The sequence below is a fragment of the Pecten maximus genome, chromosome 1 (genome assembly GCF_902652985.1).
Source record: "Pecten maximus chromosome 1, xPecMax1.1, whole genome shotgun sequence".
NCBI classification, from domain to species: Eukaryota; Metazoa; Mollusca; class Bivalvia; order Pectinida; family Pectinidae; genus Pecten; species Pecten maximus.
The window spans coordinates 39680572-39698601 of record NC_047015.1 but is presented as its reverse complement, the minus strand read 5'-3'; the positions used below and the strand labels follow the sequence as shown (position 1 = coordinate 39698601).

General features: G+C 34.2%; 1 protein-coding gene across 1 annotated transcript; it reads right to left on the bottom strand.

The window, feature by feature from the left end:
* Positions 1–1426: 1426 nt before the first annotated feature.
* On the bottom strand, positions 1427–17901 carry LOC117333551 (L-xylulose reductase-like). The gene is made up of 7 exons (XM_033892890.1): positions 17792–17901; positions 15970–16067; positions 12153–12307; positions 9009–9051; positions 7910–8074; positions 6046–6163; positions 1427–5932 (listed from the first exon to the last, which is right to left on the bottom strand). Exons 1-7 carry the CDS (start codon positions 17841–17843, stop codon positions 5829–5831), a joined length of 735 nt encoding a protein of 244 aa, XP_033748781.1. The 5' UTR covers positions 17844–17901; the 3' UTR covers positions 1427–5828.
* Between the last annotated feature and the right edge of the window lie 129 nt (positions 17902–18030).

Sequence of the window (18030 nt, the reverse complement as noted above, 5' to 3'; positions counted from 1 at the left end):
TCAATTCAAGGTCAGGTCAATTAGGCTAAAATCTTAAATAATGACTTCTTCTCCATAACCAAGAAATTCAGTGTGTTGATATGGGGTCTGTATCAGGCTGGGAAGAAGGTTTACCAACTTGTTCAAATGAATGAATTCAATATGCATTCAAGGTCACGGGAGCAAAATAAGCTAAATCATTAAATGACTTCTACTATAATGTAAACAAAGAGATGGAAAACATGGTAGCATATTTCTAGGAGCAGGCGTAAAACATATGTTTTAGGGTCGTGCTAATGTTCTTGTTATGAAATAGTAATCCTCACACACATAAACATAACAATTAAGTACCTATCTAATAGATCGTTACTTCCTGTACTGTTTTTGCTGGAGGACTGGCTGTGTGCAGGGTAACTTTCAGCGTCGTCATCACAATCAACTCAGCCATTACCTGCTTTTCCTGGAATAATTCCTCAACGGCTCCACTACATATAGAGAAATATATCACATGTTTGATGCAATCACAGTAGTTGCATTGTATTTTTTAGGGAGAAGCATCGCGGCAGTCATAGCTGTAGCACTTATAGAAATATTGAGAGTGTCTTACAGTGAGCCTTGCCGTGACATTCTATCTGTGTGTTTTGTCTGTGCTGTCTCTCTGACTAGAAGACATATTAGGAATATTGGAATCAAATAGATTAATTCATATTCGTGAGTTAAATTACGTAGGAGTTGATCAAGAACTTAAAAATGTGTGATTCTTACTTATCAGTGTTGGTTTGTCTTCCTCCGTTCAAATCATTAGATTCTGTGTTCCAACATTTACCTTTGTTACATATTATTTTTTATACAATATATTACTTTGTTACCTTATGTTAATGTTCATCATTGTATTGCTGAATATTGCCTAAAAAAAGAATGTGTATCTATTTGACTAAATGATAAAACGTGTGAAGATTTTAAATTTATTTTGTGTGGAGGATACAGATTTTCACGTTTGCTGTAATAAGTTCCCCCTCTGTAATCAAGCTATATCTCTCCCAACTTCATCCTCCATCCTCGTCAATTGCAGTACACAAAAAAAGTACTAAACTTAACATTTCAGATTCTTGAGCTTGTAATTGAATCAAGACCGATAAAACAGTTTGTATCTTAGAATAGGAATGGAGTAAATCTTTCGAAAATTTTGGATTTTCCACGAGGTGTTCAAATAGTTATGCATTACTTATACATTTACACAGGATCTTGAAACAAATTTCCAACCCATGGTCCATTATATGGTGTATGGACCTTGCAGTGAGAAATGCCATGTCCCTGTGTTACAAAGAAAAATTGGCATAACTTCTGTTTTGTTACACTAGTATCTTAATAAATGCCCTGTGCGGTAAATATGGTGGAAATTGCATGTCCATGCATTTGTGAAAAGACCAAAACATCAACTCAAGAATTTTAGTCATAGAGTTAAATTTATTTTGTTATAAAAAATGATGATGTCCCAAAGATTTTCTATGCAATGTGAACATCATGGATTAAGAGAGCTTAAATGTTTAAACAGCTAATCTTAATTAAATTACAACAAATTAACGGTGTATCATCGTGACATAAAAATTATATCAAAAAACATAAAATGAGAAAATCAGATAAAAATACACGTGTACATGGATAAAGATTATGTTTCAATTTGTAGGTGGTACATTTCTGTGTGACAGATAGTATAGTATGAATTTCTCTAAAAACTACCTCCACTGCCACCCACTGAATGACTTTCTCATAAATGCACATATCTTCAAACATTTAAAAAATATTTTGTAAATGTTTGCATGAACTTTGCTGGTAGATACACTGTATCCACAATTGAATTAATTTGCAATCACATTTATGTGGAAAAAAAGACACAGGTGTCATTAATATCAGTCAATAATATTATATCAAAATTCATAAACTTCTAGTCCAAAACTCCATGCATAATATATACCAACAGACAATCATCTCTCTTAGGCACTATCAACTAACATGTGATACGCTTATAAACAAATAATCTCCCTTCCGTACCGCACTATAAATTATCATCATGTCATACACCAATAGACAATTATCTTTGTTGGGTACAGCAATATAGAACAGTTTGGTACAGCACTTTCATCACAATGTGATATACCAACAGACAAATATTTGTCTTAGGTATAGCATTATCAATCATCATAATATGTACCAATAGACATTTAATTATCTCTGATTAAATAATTATAATGTGATATATACCAATAGACAATTATCTCCCTCTGGTATAGCTTTATAAATTATCATGATATAACATACCAATAGATAGTTAATTATCTCTGATTAAATAATTATAATGTGATACACCGATAGATATTTACTTTTGTATCTCCATTTGATACAGCACTATAAATTATCATATTGTGCTATACCAATAGACGGTTATCCCCCTTTGTATAACACTTTAAATTATCAGGTGATACACCAATAGACAATTATCTCCCTTAGGTATAGCACTATCAATTATGACACACCAATAGATAATTATCTCCCTTAAGTACAGATAATTTTAATGGTCAAGTGACTGACAAGATATTGACACAGCCTGTCATACATCTATAGGATCATAAATGAGTTTTCATTTCATATGAGATTTTATGAAACAAGTCTTTCTTTTTTTTCTTTTTTATTTTTGCAAGCCTTAGTTTGCGAAAATTAAAACTACCAGGCAAATTTCATAAAAATCTCATGAAAAAAAAAGAAAAAAAAAAGATTTAAGATACTTTTTATCACATAACTCAGAAAACCTATGCTTTGACACAAGTTTTACAAATGCAGAGGACTTAATCAAACAAAGACCACCACTTTGTTGCACCATTTACACTTCTTGACATGTCATTGTCCATATTTTGACTTCAGAATACGGTGTACATATCTGACTGGCACAGCCAATGATAAAAACTCCAGGGAATATTACACTATGGCACATACAAAACATTTACACAGGTGAAATCATTAGATAGCAGGCTTATTATGTAATAAATATGCTATATGATATCTTCAAAATCTAGCATTTACAGTGTCACCATATAATTCCTCTGCCCCCTTATATGATGTCATAAAAAAAGATCCTGTATTGCAAACAATAAAATTTGACTGATTCTGTATAACAAAAACATCAAATTGAATCTACCAGCAGGATTACAGTAAAGTTCTATCTCAGCATTGGCCTGTAATAATCTTTTAAAGGGCATATTTCTGGACTGTCTATCAATATTCTTATTCTAAATTGTTGTTTTTTTACATCTGGCATCGACCATATGGAGCATAAATCTTTAGATTTGCCATCATACAGAGATGTGCAGAAGAGGTTCAGAACAAAGAAATGAAAAAGGAATGAATAATACCCTTAATATACAGTTAATTATTACCCCTAAAGAGACATTATGGTAAAATCATTATTTCTTTTATTGATTGTACTTTTTTGATACATTTCTAGTTACGCTTCTCTGTTATCCTGATATTCACATTTATTTCCAGTATCCAACTTGAACATAAAATTTAGTCAGGAAGCTCCTTTCAAATATAACGCTAATAATATCACTTGGCTGTTTTGAAAAAGAGGTAGACATTGTGTAAACAGGAACCCCTGATGCACGTGGAGACACAGTACGCAAACACCTGTTTTTTGAAATTGGATTAGATAAAGTTGTGGCAGATATTATTTGATAACTCAAAATCAATTCAGAATTAGAAAAAGATGACATTTATTCCCAGTATTGTATCAAATATATAATATGTGTACACAACAGGCAGAGCTAACCATACATTCACATTTGCCTTGTCTGTCAATACACACTTATAGACAATGCTGCAGAACATGTGCATTGTCCAGATAGTCGCAGCTTGCATGAACAGCTCCCGTTTGTTATACATGTTGCTTCCCTAGCAAAATGCAAGGGGTTTCTTTTGCCCATTTGACAATCTTTCATATATTTTTGTAACTAATGCTGTAGCCCTATTAAACAGCAGCTGATTCACTTGGGAATCCATGTTTGTTTACAGGTGTGTGGTATATGTCTTGTGCGCATGGGCATGTGTGCATCACACATGACGCAAACAAAAAAATCCAGACTGTAGGAGGTTCATTCCCTTTTATAGTCATTAATTCACGTCTTCATGTACATATTTCAGCAAAATCCAATTGTCATTGTTCATAAGGTGATACACTTGATATATATCGAATAACAAAAACAGTTTCAAAAAATGTTTTATCATGATATATACAGAGGAACTTCATTAACTCTTACTGGGAAAACTCAAATACCCTGCTTCACTTGAAGTATGTTGTCACTCCTGGCTGAATTCTCTCTTTATCCTTGTAAAAAAAAAACTCAGAAAACTCGGAATCGGAAATCTCGGATAATATGAAGTGAAAATTAAGTCCCAACAATAAAAATCCTACTTGAAATGAACAAATAATTCAAAGTATTGGGTTTTTGTTTAACAACGATCAGTGGTGAAAGCAGACATTTTTTTAACATCGAATTTCCTTTTGCGATAGGCACTTAAACCTACCGATTACGGTATTATATGCTATTATAAGTGTTTAATAATTTGTCTGTGGAATCTTATAACAAATCTCGCTGATAAAAAGTACTGCTTTACTTACTTCAGGTAATTTCCCAAGGCAATCGCCGATAATAATACACACAACAGTCAACAACTCATCTACCAGCTCACCCAAGCGGAACTAATCTCTGACACACTAGTACTCGGATGATGTTTTACAGGTGTAAAAAAGAAAGTCACCACTGCTTATTAAATATTTCAACCACTGAAACAATAGCTTAGGTGTTCAGAATACGTCTGTATTAATGGTCACTGCTGTCTATTAAATCAGATGACATGCCAACTCAATAACAGTAACAATTTATACGCACTTCCACAACTCAACTTCCTGTGTTAATAATACACATGGAAATGGGGTTGTTATTGGTGAAACACAAGAAGGCCTATCAAACAGCATTTTATATGTCAAATACAAGGTAATGGTCAAGGTCGGAAACAAGATTTTCAGTTGGGGGGGGGGGGGGGGGGGGGGGGTTCTAGTGTATTTCACGATAGATTCATACAATTTTAATTTTAGGGGGGGCATGCGCCCCTCACACTCCCCCTTAAATCCGCCAGTGGTGTTTCTGTTACATTTTACATATAATCTGTGTTCTATTTAAACGGTTATTTGACTTGATGTTAGTAAATTGTTATTTGGTTGAATTCCGTTTTATCGTTATTCCTTTTGCAAACATAACATGTACATTATACCGTTATTGAAGTGACCAAGTGAAAGAAACTCTATCGTGAATGTATATTGGCAAAACTACCCCAAACTATGAGTGACAGGATGAAATATTACATATGCATGTACATGTATTGACCAGTCTTTAAAATAAACAGATGAGTGACAGAGCGGAGTTAATGATTATATAATTTTGACAAATATTCACCAAACTTTGCACCGAAAATGACAACTCGCTTAATTCAAACACTCGGATAACTCCAAGTTTTCTCGTGGTCCTGTCGAGTTCGAGTTAATGAAGTTCGATCCACTGTATAGTAATAAAATAATAAAAATACATAATCATATATCATATATCATATGGCACGATTCTGGCTTGATTTGTCATCTAAGTCTCATTTTCACGTATCTCTCTGTGTGAACTGTGATCAATTGATCAATTATGAATTTCAATTATCAATAACTATTACAATTATAAATGATAGACATCCACTTTAACATAGTTGAAGAGCAAGATAAGTGAGTGTGATATCTTCAGACAGCAGGATTTCTAGCTGCAAGACAGTCCTCCTTCCAGTAGCATGGAGGTACCATTGACCATTGCACTCTTGTCACTCAGCAGGAACAGGGTGGCATTCACAACATCTTCTATCTCTGTCAATTAAAACAAGACACATATCAGTTTCAGTGTTCATTCCACACTAGTTTTAGTATTTGACATTAAGCACCGATACTATAGATAACTGTTCATTTATGTTACAACTTACCTACAAACTTATTCAATGGAATCCTTGCCAGGAGGGGACCAGACTTAGCCGAATCACTCCATTCTGCCTTACCCATCTCAGTCCAAACAACAGTTGGATTCACAGTATTTACCCTTATCTACAAGAGAAAAATCACATATATCAGAAGTTCCTGAAAATCCTCTGTACAAGACATTTTCTTCTCAAAGTACTGTGAATGGTCATTTAAAGTAAATACAACCTAGCTACACTGTACATGTACTCTTATAAAGTTAAGATATAATTCCTACTGTTAAAGAGTGAATTAATAATGATCTGAAATGCAAGTGGTAAATTGATAGATTATCTTTCAATTATAGACTGTCTTGTTAACCTGTGCAGGAACATAACAATTTTATAGCTATCTGGGCACTAGCTGGCTTGCTGGCGGATTGCATCTATGGGTTAAATTAAGGTCAATTGATCATGATGCCCTCTATGGATTAAGGCACAACTTCATTCAAGCCTCTTTCCATATGATAGTTGTTTAGAGAATGAATTGTTATGTAAAGGTATATCGAGGGAATCCTGTATGTAACAAGAGGCCTACGGGCATTAACGGTCATCTGACTCTAAAGACCCTTCTACTAATGTAGCTAGTATACAATGTAAATACTCTATAGCAATTATAGTGACACTGTTGACCATAGCAGTCATCTTCGATTTTTGACAGACCCGAAATATACCTAATAACACTTGAGCAGGACCATGTGACCTCAGGATCATTTCAGGTAAGTTAAAGCTGAAACTTGAAATAGGTGTTATCTAGCAAAACCATGATTGCGAAATCATGTTACAAAATGGCTGTCATGGCAGCCATGTCAAAGTTTTTACAGGGCTTAACAATAACAACACTTTGTTGGCTCCCATTCCTTAACATCTTTACCAATTTTCAGCTCAATGGCACCAATGGAACTGGAGAAGATGTTTATTTTATTTTTTTTAAATGGCTGCCATGGCGGCCATGTTGGCCATGTTGGATTTCAGACCGACCATAAAAATAACAACACTTGGTCAGGACTATTTCAGAGCTAAATGCCACTGGTAGAACTTGGATTGAGAAGAAGTTTGAAATGTGAAAAGTTTAAGCGCAAGTCAGTTCCATTGTAAGCCTCCGAGTAGGCAAATATCTATGCTAACTGTCAAGTCTAATGAAAATAGTATCAGACGATTGGAATTTAAATTGTTATACAGTATCGGGGACTGTGAGGTTGTACCTACCATCAGAATTGTAGAAGTTAAAATTCAAGATTGTTCAATGGAGGGCAGCTAGTACGTACATGCCAATACCCTTATCTTAGCAGAGAAATGGGCTAGGGTGCTGTTAGTCATTAGTTTGATTCCCAGAATTATTGTCAGACCAGACTATAGGGCTACTAAGAATAAATATTATGAATGACCGAAGATGCAACAGCTACTCATGGACACTGCCCCTAGTGGTGTCACTTTATAGAGTTATAGTATCTAGTAGTATTCCTATCATTTCTTGTTTGTGATGTAGCTCTCTTTGTTGTCTTAAATGACGAGTAATGTGGCATGGATGCTCTAAGGAATGGAATCGAAGTGCATGCCTAATTCTCCCAATATATATATACTGTTTGCATTCGGATCATGTGATCAGGTAAATGGATATACATGCATGTATGTAAGAAAGACCAAATTCTAGAAACATGGATGAGCATTTCTCCCTCCATTCATTTGCAATGTATTTGTTTCACATTTGTGTTGAAATACTTTCTTTGTCAACCCTTAGGATATGACAGATTGCACACACTGACTTAGTGATCATGAACAAGAAATGATGCTGTGTCATCTACAGCATCTTTAGAAATAACAATTTACTAACCTTGTGTGGACCAAGTTCCAGACACATGACCTTGGTGAGCATGTCTACAGCACCCTTTGAGGCACCATAGCTTGTATGGTATTTTAAAGCCTTTGTAGAAGCTATGCTTGACATGTTGACAATAGCACCTCCTTGTCCCCTCTCTATCATTCCTTTTGCACACACCTAATAATGAAATTATAAACATCATTCTAATTCATTTAAGCATTGATGTCATTTTTTCTTAGTTTCATCGGGGTATGAAACAAATTTTGTTTACAAACTGTATGAATCCGCATAGCGGATTCTTACAGAAGTTTGCAAACAAAATTTGTTTCATACCCCGATGAAACTAAAAAATATATATTATAATTATAATTAATTTTTGAAAATAATTTTCTAATTTAAAACATTTTTTATGTACAATTTTACTGGTTTTAAATGGGATTCTTTTTCTCAAATCAATACGCAACGTCAATTGTCGTATTGTGACGTCACATTTTTTTGCGTCATTCTCGGAATTTCTTTCATAGAAGAATGAAAAATTCTTCGACCAATCAGATTTGAGTATTTACCATGAAAAATTCCTCGACCAATCAGATTTGAGTATTTACCATGAAAACAAAGAAAAATTAATTATTCAAGATGTAAAACTGTATTTATTTGTTCGATAGAAATACTTTGCAGCCACAGACCATTATAAAAAGATATCTAATATACTGTCCTCTTTTTTTTAATTTACCAGTACATAAATGGATGTTCAGATGGCAATTAAAACAGTTCAAATATCAATGACCTCAACACACTATAAAAATTTGACATCTGAGAACATTGTTATTGTAAGTTTAACTCAGAAATACTGAACTTACCTAGAAATTGCATATGAATGAAATTTGTCAACAACTGGACATCATTATCGTAATTTATAGGCTGTTAAATAATTTTGATCAAATTCATAATGAAGAATATTTATATATATGTACTGGTCAATGATTATCAAAAATTACCATACACTATCAGATCAGCTGATGTGAAATCAACATCCTATCACTATTCTTTACCCATTTGACTAGGTGAACTATAAATAAGAGAAATGTTCATTCCTACAACAATTACTTACCTGTGATACATTTACTATAGCCTTCACATTAATGTCAAATGTACTGAAAAAAGAAACAAAAGTTACCAATATAAGGAATAGATTGTTCCTGTATAATCTAAAAGTATTTATAAGACCAAGACATGTATAACCGATACAATTGCCGATGATTTCGCATGGGAAAATTATAAATACCATAAATTTTTGATTGACTTGAATTTCATGGACAGGACAATAATATTGTGTAGTTTTAATTAGTGGTTATAATTAGCTACAAACATGCAATTAATGACCATGAATGGTTAAGGTAATGAACACTTTTATTTTTAGATCATCTGTTGTTGTCGATCTGATAAAATCAATGGCAATCATTTTCTCTTATACATATCAATTAATGTGAATGATCTCGATTTAACAGAATACAAATCTGTAGGTACATGCCAATGTTAAAATATTTTTGATCTCTTCGATACAGTAAACTCCACATTTCACGAAGTCGGATTTAACGATATACTGCATTTCACAAAGTCTTGAGAAATCTCCTACCGAGCCGCTATATAATCTTGCTTAATTTGTACGAATTATCCTTTATACAATATAGTCTGGGGGTCCCTGCGGGGAAGTTTACCTATTTGAACGAACCACCGACACTTCAAAAAACACTGTACATTGTCCTGAAAACAACTCAGCTGTTCAATGTTAATTATACCGGTATAGATAGCTGTAAAAACAAGTCACTGTTCATATACATGTAGGTTTGTCACTTTACAAACGTATACCTGAATAGGAAGGGGTGAAAATGACTACTCCTAGAAAAAGAAAGATTTTGGATATCCAGACTAAACTAAACTAAACTAAACAACTTTTGATTGACGTTGACAAAGGAATTCAATCCAAAAAAGCTAAAGCTGAAGCATATGGAATACCACAAAATTCTTTGAGTATGTTGTTAAATGGTTTCAAATAGAATTTGCTTTTAATACTGGAAATTTCAGTCCAAAACGGAAATATTTACGGGCTGCAAACCACACTGTGGAAGCCTCATTTAAATGGTTTTATAATGTGTATGATAAAATAACCTTTGTAATTATAAACTGATAAGTGAAGTGTATTTTGCCGCTTGAGTACAGTCACACTTACACTAGGCCTAGCCTAGTAGAAAGGTGACCAGAATATTGTGTCTAATTTTAGACGGATAACCCTTGCTGTGTTTCATGAAGTCCGGTTTCTACGAAGTTCTTCTGTACGTACTGTACCGTTATTGAAGATTATGGTAAAACCACATTTTAATTTGATAAACCGTAGGCTGATGCATTCTTAAAATCATTATAAAATCCACACTATCCATTTCAACCAAAACCTAAAAAGATGTTTTTAGGATTATTTGTGGATGGTCATAGATGACAATTAAAAGAGACAGTATTTGTTTATTTCTTTGGTTTATTGCTCCATGAACAGCCAGGGTCACTTTGCGGCTAGGGCTTCTTTGTTAATATCTGGTTGCTACATGTAACTCACTAAACAACATAAAGGAGGCCCATCATATGTTACCCAGAGCAATATTAGGGTAAAACCCAAGGACACAACCACAGCAGCAAAATCTGGTCCATTCTCAGCTTCCCTAGAAGGTAAGGAGCATCAAACCAAACACTTTGCATCTTCACCTGAAGTTACATAGGCCGTCGCTCTAAACGACTGAGATACTGCGTCACCTCTCACAAGAAACAATTAAGGTATCACTGAAAAAAATAATCCCTCCCAAATCGTCTTTTTGACCTGAAAATCCCATTTGAGTCATTGTCCAGAAACTAAATTTCTATTTAAAGTGACAGTGACCAATGCCTTTGACATTTTATACCTAACTAGAGCTGTCACCGAGGGGGTGACAAGTATACCCCCCGCTTTTCCATGATTGGTTTGGATACTTTGTGAAGCTGCCTATTTATGGTACTATAACCAAATCAAACATGTTCTTAAAATGTTTAGGTAAGAACTAAGTGAATGCATAGCCGAACAAAATTTTGCTCGTTTTTAAAGAAAAAGGGGCATAACTCTATTAGAACTAGTAATTCCGCAAATTCTTTGCATAGAGCTAAGCCTCATAGGACCCTCTAACTACATACCAAATTTTAGTAAAATCCATTGAAAACAAAGCAAATGCATAGCCGGACAAGCTAGTAACCATTTTTTACATAAAGGGCATAACTCTGTATAAAGGTATTTTTTTGGAAGAAGCCGTTACTGGAGACAAAACTTCATGCCATCCTTCAACTCAGTATGAAGTTTCAAGAAAATCCATCAAAAACTAAGTGAATGCATAGCCGGACAAAATTATGACACATTTTGTATGAAAAAGGGGCATAACTCTTTTAAAAAGGGCTAAAGTGCACTGTGGCATAATTTGTTTAATAGGACTACTTGGGGAAAATCACAACACCATATGGTCTTTTAAGTACTATACACCAATTTTGTGAAAACTGAGGAAACGCATAACTGGACAAAATTATAACCATTTTTCAAATAAAGGGGCATAACTATGTAAAAAGCATATTTTCGGAAAAAGCATTTACTGGAGGCACAAGTGCATGCAGTCCTTCAACTGTGTAAAAAGTTTCAAGAAAATCCATAGAAAACAAAGCAAATGCATAGCCGGACAAGCTAGTTACCATTTTTTACATAAAGGGGCATAACTCTGTAAAAAGGTTTTTTTCTGAAGAAGCTGTTACTGGAGACACAACTTCATGCCATCCTTCAACTCTGTATAAAGTTTCAAGAAAATCCATCAAAAACTAAGTGAATGCATAGCCGGACAATATTATGACACATTTTGTATGAAAAAGGGGCATAACTCTGTTAAAAAGGGCTAAATCGCGAAATCACTGCAGGGGACACAAGTTCATATGGTCTTCTAACTATATACCTAATTTGAGTGAAATCCATAAAGAAATGAGCGAAAGCATAGCCGAGCAAATTTTGTGACAGATGGACGGCCGGACGGCCGGACAAGGTGTTCCAGTATACCCCCCTAACTTTGTTGCGGGGGAGTATAAAAAGAAATCCCAAGCATCGGCACTTTTGATGTGTGAAGTTTGAGCTTGATCAGTAGACTCAATAATAACAACACCAAGACGAAACGTCTTATAAATATTGTAGAAAATCACATACAAATCAAGTTCATCCTTCTTGACCTCCAGGAATGAAGCATTTCTTGCCACTCCTGCATTGTTGACAAGGAGGTCAATAGGACCAAGCTGTTCAACGATTTTCCTTGAACCATCCCAGTCTTGTAAATCAGCCTGCACTATATTCATGCTAGGTACCTGTAACATATAACATTTTTCTCTTCACAATCTTATCATATGTTTTTGCCTTTCTCAGGCAAATAAATGCACATGCAGGAAGGCCATATCACAGATACAAAAGAACCCTTTCTGCCAAAAACTGACTGACAGTTCATGAAAATCTCCCTTAGAGACAGTCATGTCCCTTGTCTTAAAAATCTAAGCATTATTTGATAAGTTGCAGATATTGATGTACATGAACACAACTCCTGGAATTTCAGGGATATACAATCACTAAAGTATCTATCTATGACTAATCCAAAATATTCCTATTTAATATACCTCTGACAGCAAGTGCAATTCAAAATTTCCCAACTGGACAACCATACCAAATCTCCTGACTGACAAAAAATGCAACCTCTCAAAAAATCTCAAACTCTCTTAGTCATACTAAGTCTTCCTGACAACTTTAGATTATAAATATTGTACATATGTATAGTGGTACCCCTGAACAAGTTAAAGCAACCATCCAAATAACTGACATATCAAAAATCCCAAGGGTATACTAAATCAATTTATATTCAAATTAAATACCTTTCATGGATTTGTTCAAGAGTTTCCCCATAATATCTAAGTAACCTTTGAAAGTTTTCAACAACGAATAGATTATAATTACCTGGTAACATTTTAAAAATGTGGATATTTAAATAAGCCTTACAAAAACAAAGGCCATGCAGGTTCAAATTTGATATGATTCCTGTCTGTGATGATTAAGTATGATATCACTGAACAATTTCTTTGATTTTAATCATTTAAGATAAATTCAGTTAAAGGGAACAGTGCAGATTGATCAATACACATATATTCAATACAATTTATATCATTAATCAGATGAATATTGAAAATGATGCTCTAAGAAAAAAGATACTTCATGAACTTGAACAATTTTTGATAGAACAAAAGTATCTGATGTCATTGATCTCATATTGTCAGTATCAAAAAAGCAATGACTATTCCAAGCAAGGAACTTTGTACGCCCAAGGAGAAGAGCAACAGTATTTATTCAGATTTTTTGGTTGGCGATAACTTTTGTGTTTTTCATAATTTTTTTTTCATCTTGTCTAATCCATCCAAAATGGTCATTTTTGTTTAAATTTTCTCACTGATTTGGGGGTTATTTGGGTTATGTATCATGATTAACGGCAGTATAGTTCCGTCCCTCTTCTCTTTTGGCGTACAAAGTTCTGTGATTGGTATTGCCCTAGCTTTTTTGATATCGTATGAGATCAATGACATCGGATACTTTTGTTCTATCAAAAATTGTTCAAGTTCATGAAGTCTCTTTTTTCTTAGAGCATCATTTTCAATTATTGTACATATTCGATGAATGCTGGTCGTTTTGGTAATAAGTCGTTTCGGGAGTCCCGAAAAGTCTTGGGGTCGTTTCCGCGCGTACATGTACATATGCAAGATTTTTCGGGACGTTTCGGTACTTAATGAAACCAGAGATCTATATATTTAAGTCTCTGATGAAACAATGCAGATTCTATCATTTTTGTGTTTTCATTGCATTTTTAAGTGACTATAATTACATCAACAATCTATTATTGGTATATATAATGCTATAATACTTACTAACCACGACTTAATGTCCCTAAAGACGTTTACTGTAGACTACCATGTGATAACGTTAAATGATCATCAAAAAAACAACAAAACTCTTGCTATTTTTTTTTATTAATATCAAACAATCATAATATACCATCCATAACAATAATATTGATAATTAATATAACTTGATATTATAAATCAACAACAAAAATGAGATGCGACCGTTGGACACACAGCTTAATTTTACCATTGGGCCAACGTCGGCATATGACCGTCGCGTTTGTGCCGTTGGCCCAGCAATGTAGCTTGCTATCTGTTTTCTTCCATTCTGATATCCGTTTCATGTGTGCCGCCCGGATCGGGAAGGATCAGAAACATGACCTATAAATGTTTGGAATTAATTCAATTATACTTAATCGATTAGAAAAAAAAACATTAATATATTATATGGATAAATGGAGCATTTTGGATTAAGTTGTTTCTGTAATTATAGAAAAAATGGCATGGAGAGGGGGCAGTTAAAACTACGATTACTGTATAAGATGAAAAATAATCTAACTCCAGATTTTTAAAATATTCTAGTGTCCCAATCTGTTGGTCTAAACACTCCTTATGCATTGAGATATTATAGAAATAATTTTGTTATTCCCAACTATAGGCTTTCTAATACAAATTTATCCTTTTTACCTTCAACTCTTTGTCTATATCAAAATAATAATAATAATGATATTAGATCTTCTCCTAGTTTGAGCATTTTCCGAAATGCTATTATGCCAGATATGAATACATTAAAACCTCAAAGTTATTATGGTTTTGGTGATAGGAAAATTAATATATTTCATACTAAGTTAAGGTATCAAAACAGCTCTCTCAAATATGACTTATTTCGTTTTAACCTGGTAGAAAATGATGAATGTATTTGTGGTAACCCTTGTGAAAATGCCTTTCATGTTTTCTTTATATTTCTATATCTATATCTCTCTATCTTTACATATTTCTATACATGTATATACTTCTCTATCTTCACATATTTCTATATAGTATACATGTATATATTTCTCTATCTTCGCGTATTTCTATGCATGTACATATTTCTCTATCTTCATGTATTTCTATATAGTATACATGTACACTGTATATATTTCTCTATCTTTACATATTTCTATACCTTAACATATATTTCTCTATCTATATGTATTTTTCTATCTTTACTTATTTCTATATCTTTACATATATATTTCTCCAACTTAACGTACTTCTATACCTATAATAATATGTATATATATATATTTGTCTCAATTTTAAATACGTAATGATTTAACAAACCTAATACAAAATCAAAAAAAGTAATGAAATCATCTTGCAAACTTTATTTCTCGGGCAAGTTGTTTATTCTAATTTTGATTGAAAGTACCGAAACGACTTGTTCATGTCTCCCGAAACGACCCGGACTTCTACCGAAACGACTTCCGAATGTCCCGAAACAACTTCCGAAAAAGTACAGTAAACGACTTGTTACCGAAACGAACCTGACACCTATTTGACATGCTAAACAAAATGGAGTATTTACTTTAGTGTGCTTGGGATGGGATGACAGTCTGTCAGGGTTACAAAAATAATCTTGGTAAAATATGCAGTTAATGAGTATGAAATTATGAATACATATCAATGTATATATGTAATTGTTTCAGAATGAAATATTTGTTACATTGCATACTTTAACTTAAAAAACTACTAATTAATCCTATGTAGCCAACATGTATCATATCCTCTTAGTAAACTACTAAATTATAAATTATTTGACTGCTGATTTAAAATTTAACTCGATCCTATCAGGGCATCCAGTAGACCCTTGAGAGTATATGTTTTTGACTCCCCAAACTGAGATCTGACTCTAGGGTTTGAAGGGACATGTCTATGTGACATATGTTTTGACCCTTCAGATTTCCCAGAAATAGTTATTTGACTTCTGAAATTGCTAAAAGTCAAGGGTCAACTAGGGTCCTCTTATAGTTCACTTTTCAATAAGTAAACTTATAAATATATACATTGATTTGGAGTGATTTAACAACTACACTCGACTACTTCACCTCAGACTTTAAGGAGTCCAGGTCTGCCTGTGTCCTACTGAGGGCAAACGTTTCTGCTCCACATTCTACCAGCTTCCTTGCAATTTCACGTCCAATACCTGTGTTGATTATATATAAATAACAATTAAATAACAAAAATACACTTACATGTGTTTTGCTGTAATCAAAGTTAACACGTAAAAGAATGCAACAACAACAGACAAAACATGATCAGACTATAACTCCTAAAGTTCAAATATATAGGCCATTGACCGATGGTACATTGTACATGCACTCTGGCACAGCTATTACTAGAACGAATATTCATACCCTGCCTACACTGTACCATCTGTCAGAAATTGTCCGTCCGTCGTCCAGAGCTACGTTATCGCAGCTAAGCTATTACATGTAAATGTAGGTCATACTGTTAAATAATCTAATTTTATCTTAAACACGGGGATTTGGCACAAATACCTATTAACACACATCCATCGTATAATCGACAAATATATTTCAAACAATTTAACAGAAGTAATACGATCACATATTATGTAGACTGGCATGCAACTGGCAATGACTGGGCTACTGTCTGCCTGTACCAGAGACATATATACAGAGAGATTGGCAGCTCTCTATTTGCCCTTGTGTTTACATAGTGGCCCCTGACCTTCCCACAATCCTTTGCAGTCGCTCGGTTCAGTCTTCACCAGACGCCATATATTGGAGAAAACTTGAAAACCAGACACATAATTATCGATAATTTCTATTTGAAATCATCACCAAGATCCAATTATGTGCTTTAATTTTATTAATATCAAAGTGCAGAAGTGTCATCAATATGAAATATATCACAATTTGCTGTCCAAGTGTTTGTATTTTGAGTATGAAAGTCAAGCACAACGCAGGAAAGATCGGCGGGAATCTCCAATTTTCGAAAAGTCCCTATGGGGTTTTCGAGAATACGGATAAATGACAACAATGTGCATGATAATCAAGACCACATTCCATAAGTATGATAGTTTTTGGTTAATGTGGTAACTTTTGTAGTGGCCTAGATAAAACAATGTGCTTTTTGTGTGCGTTTAAAATTGACGATGTTTTGGTCGGACGTAATGGCTGCTTAATTACAAAACTTGGACATGTCGATAAGACCCAATGGATTTTAGAAAATACGGATAAATGGCAACAATATGCATGATCAATAAGACTTTATCCCATAAGTTTGATAGTTTTTGGTTAATGTGGTAACTTTTGTAGTGGCCTAAATAAAACGATGTGCTTTTTGTGTGCGTTTAAAATTGACGATGTTTTGGTCTGACGTAATGGCGGCTTAATTACAAACTTGGACATATCGAATAGGACCCAATGGATTTTCGAAAATACGGATAAATGACAACAATATGCATGATCAATAAGACCATATCCCATAAGTTTGATAGTTTTTGGTTAATGTGGTAACTTTTGTAGTGGCCAAAATAAAACGATGTGCTTTCTGTGTGTATTTAAAATGACGATGTTTTGGTCTGACGTAATGGCGGATTAACCAGAACATGTCGAATAAGTTCCAATACTACGATACACACATGCGCAAAGCCCGATTTACCTGCGCTCGCGTGTGTTTGATAGGAGACAAGACGCTCTCGATAAGGGATATGCTTGAGTTGTCACGAATAAAGGGAGCCACTACGTGTACGGGGAAATAGCGATGTTACTAATCTCTCTGTATATATGTCTCTGCCTGTACCTAGCACAGTTCCAGTTGTTCCACGTTACAGAATGATAGAACGTCAATTTCCTATCGTCTGTCGCACTTTCCGAATTGTAGAACAAGTAAAAAAATTACCTTTACCGGCACCTGTCACAAGTGCCCGTTTGCCGTGAAAAGCTATTTCCATTGATGATGTGTGAAACGATTCCCCCCTCAAATTAGCTGCAGTCTGCAGACGAAGCCAAAATGACTTTTAAATCGAGTCGTTGAAATGCTTGTAGGCTACGTGATTTCATCGAACTTGAAAAGAAGCATCTGCTCTATTATGATTATGATCAGGATCCCCTGTGCGTTTCTAGTAGTGAAAAATAGAG

Bases quoted from the DNA above. Each gene is read 5' to 3' on its own strand.
- LOC117333551 (XM_033892890.1), bottom strand. From the start codon at position 17,843: ATGGAAATAGCTTTTCACGGCAAACGGGCACTTGTGACAGGTGCCGGT. The intron at 9,052-12,152 runs GTATGTGATTTT...TTCTTTTTTCAG, and splicing joins AAGAAGGATGAACTTGATTT to TACATTTGACATTAATGTGA. The intron at 5,933-6,045 runs GTAAGTTGTAAC...TTTAATTGACAG, and splicing joins TCCATTGAATAAGTTTGTAG to AGATAGAAGATGTTGTGAAT.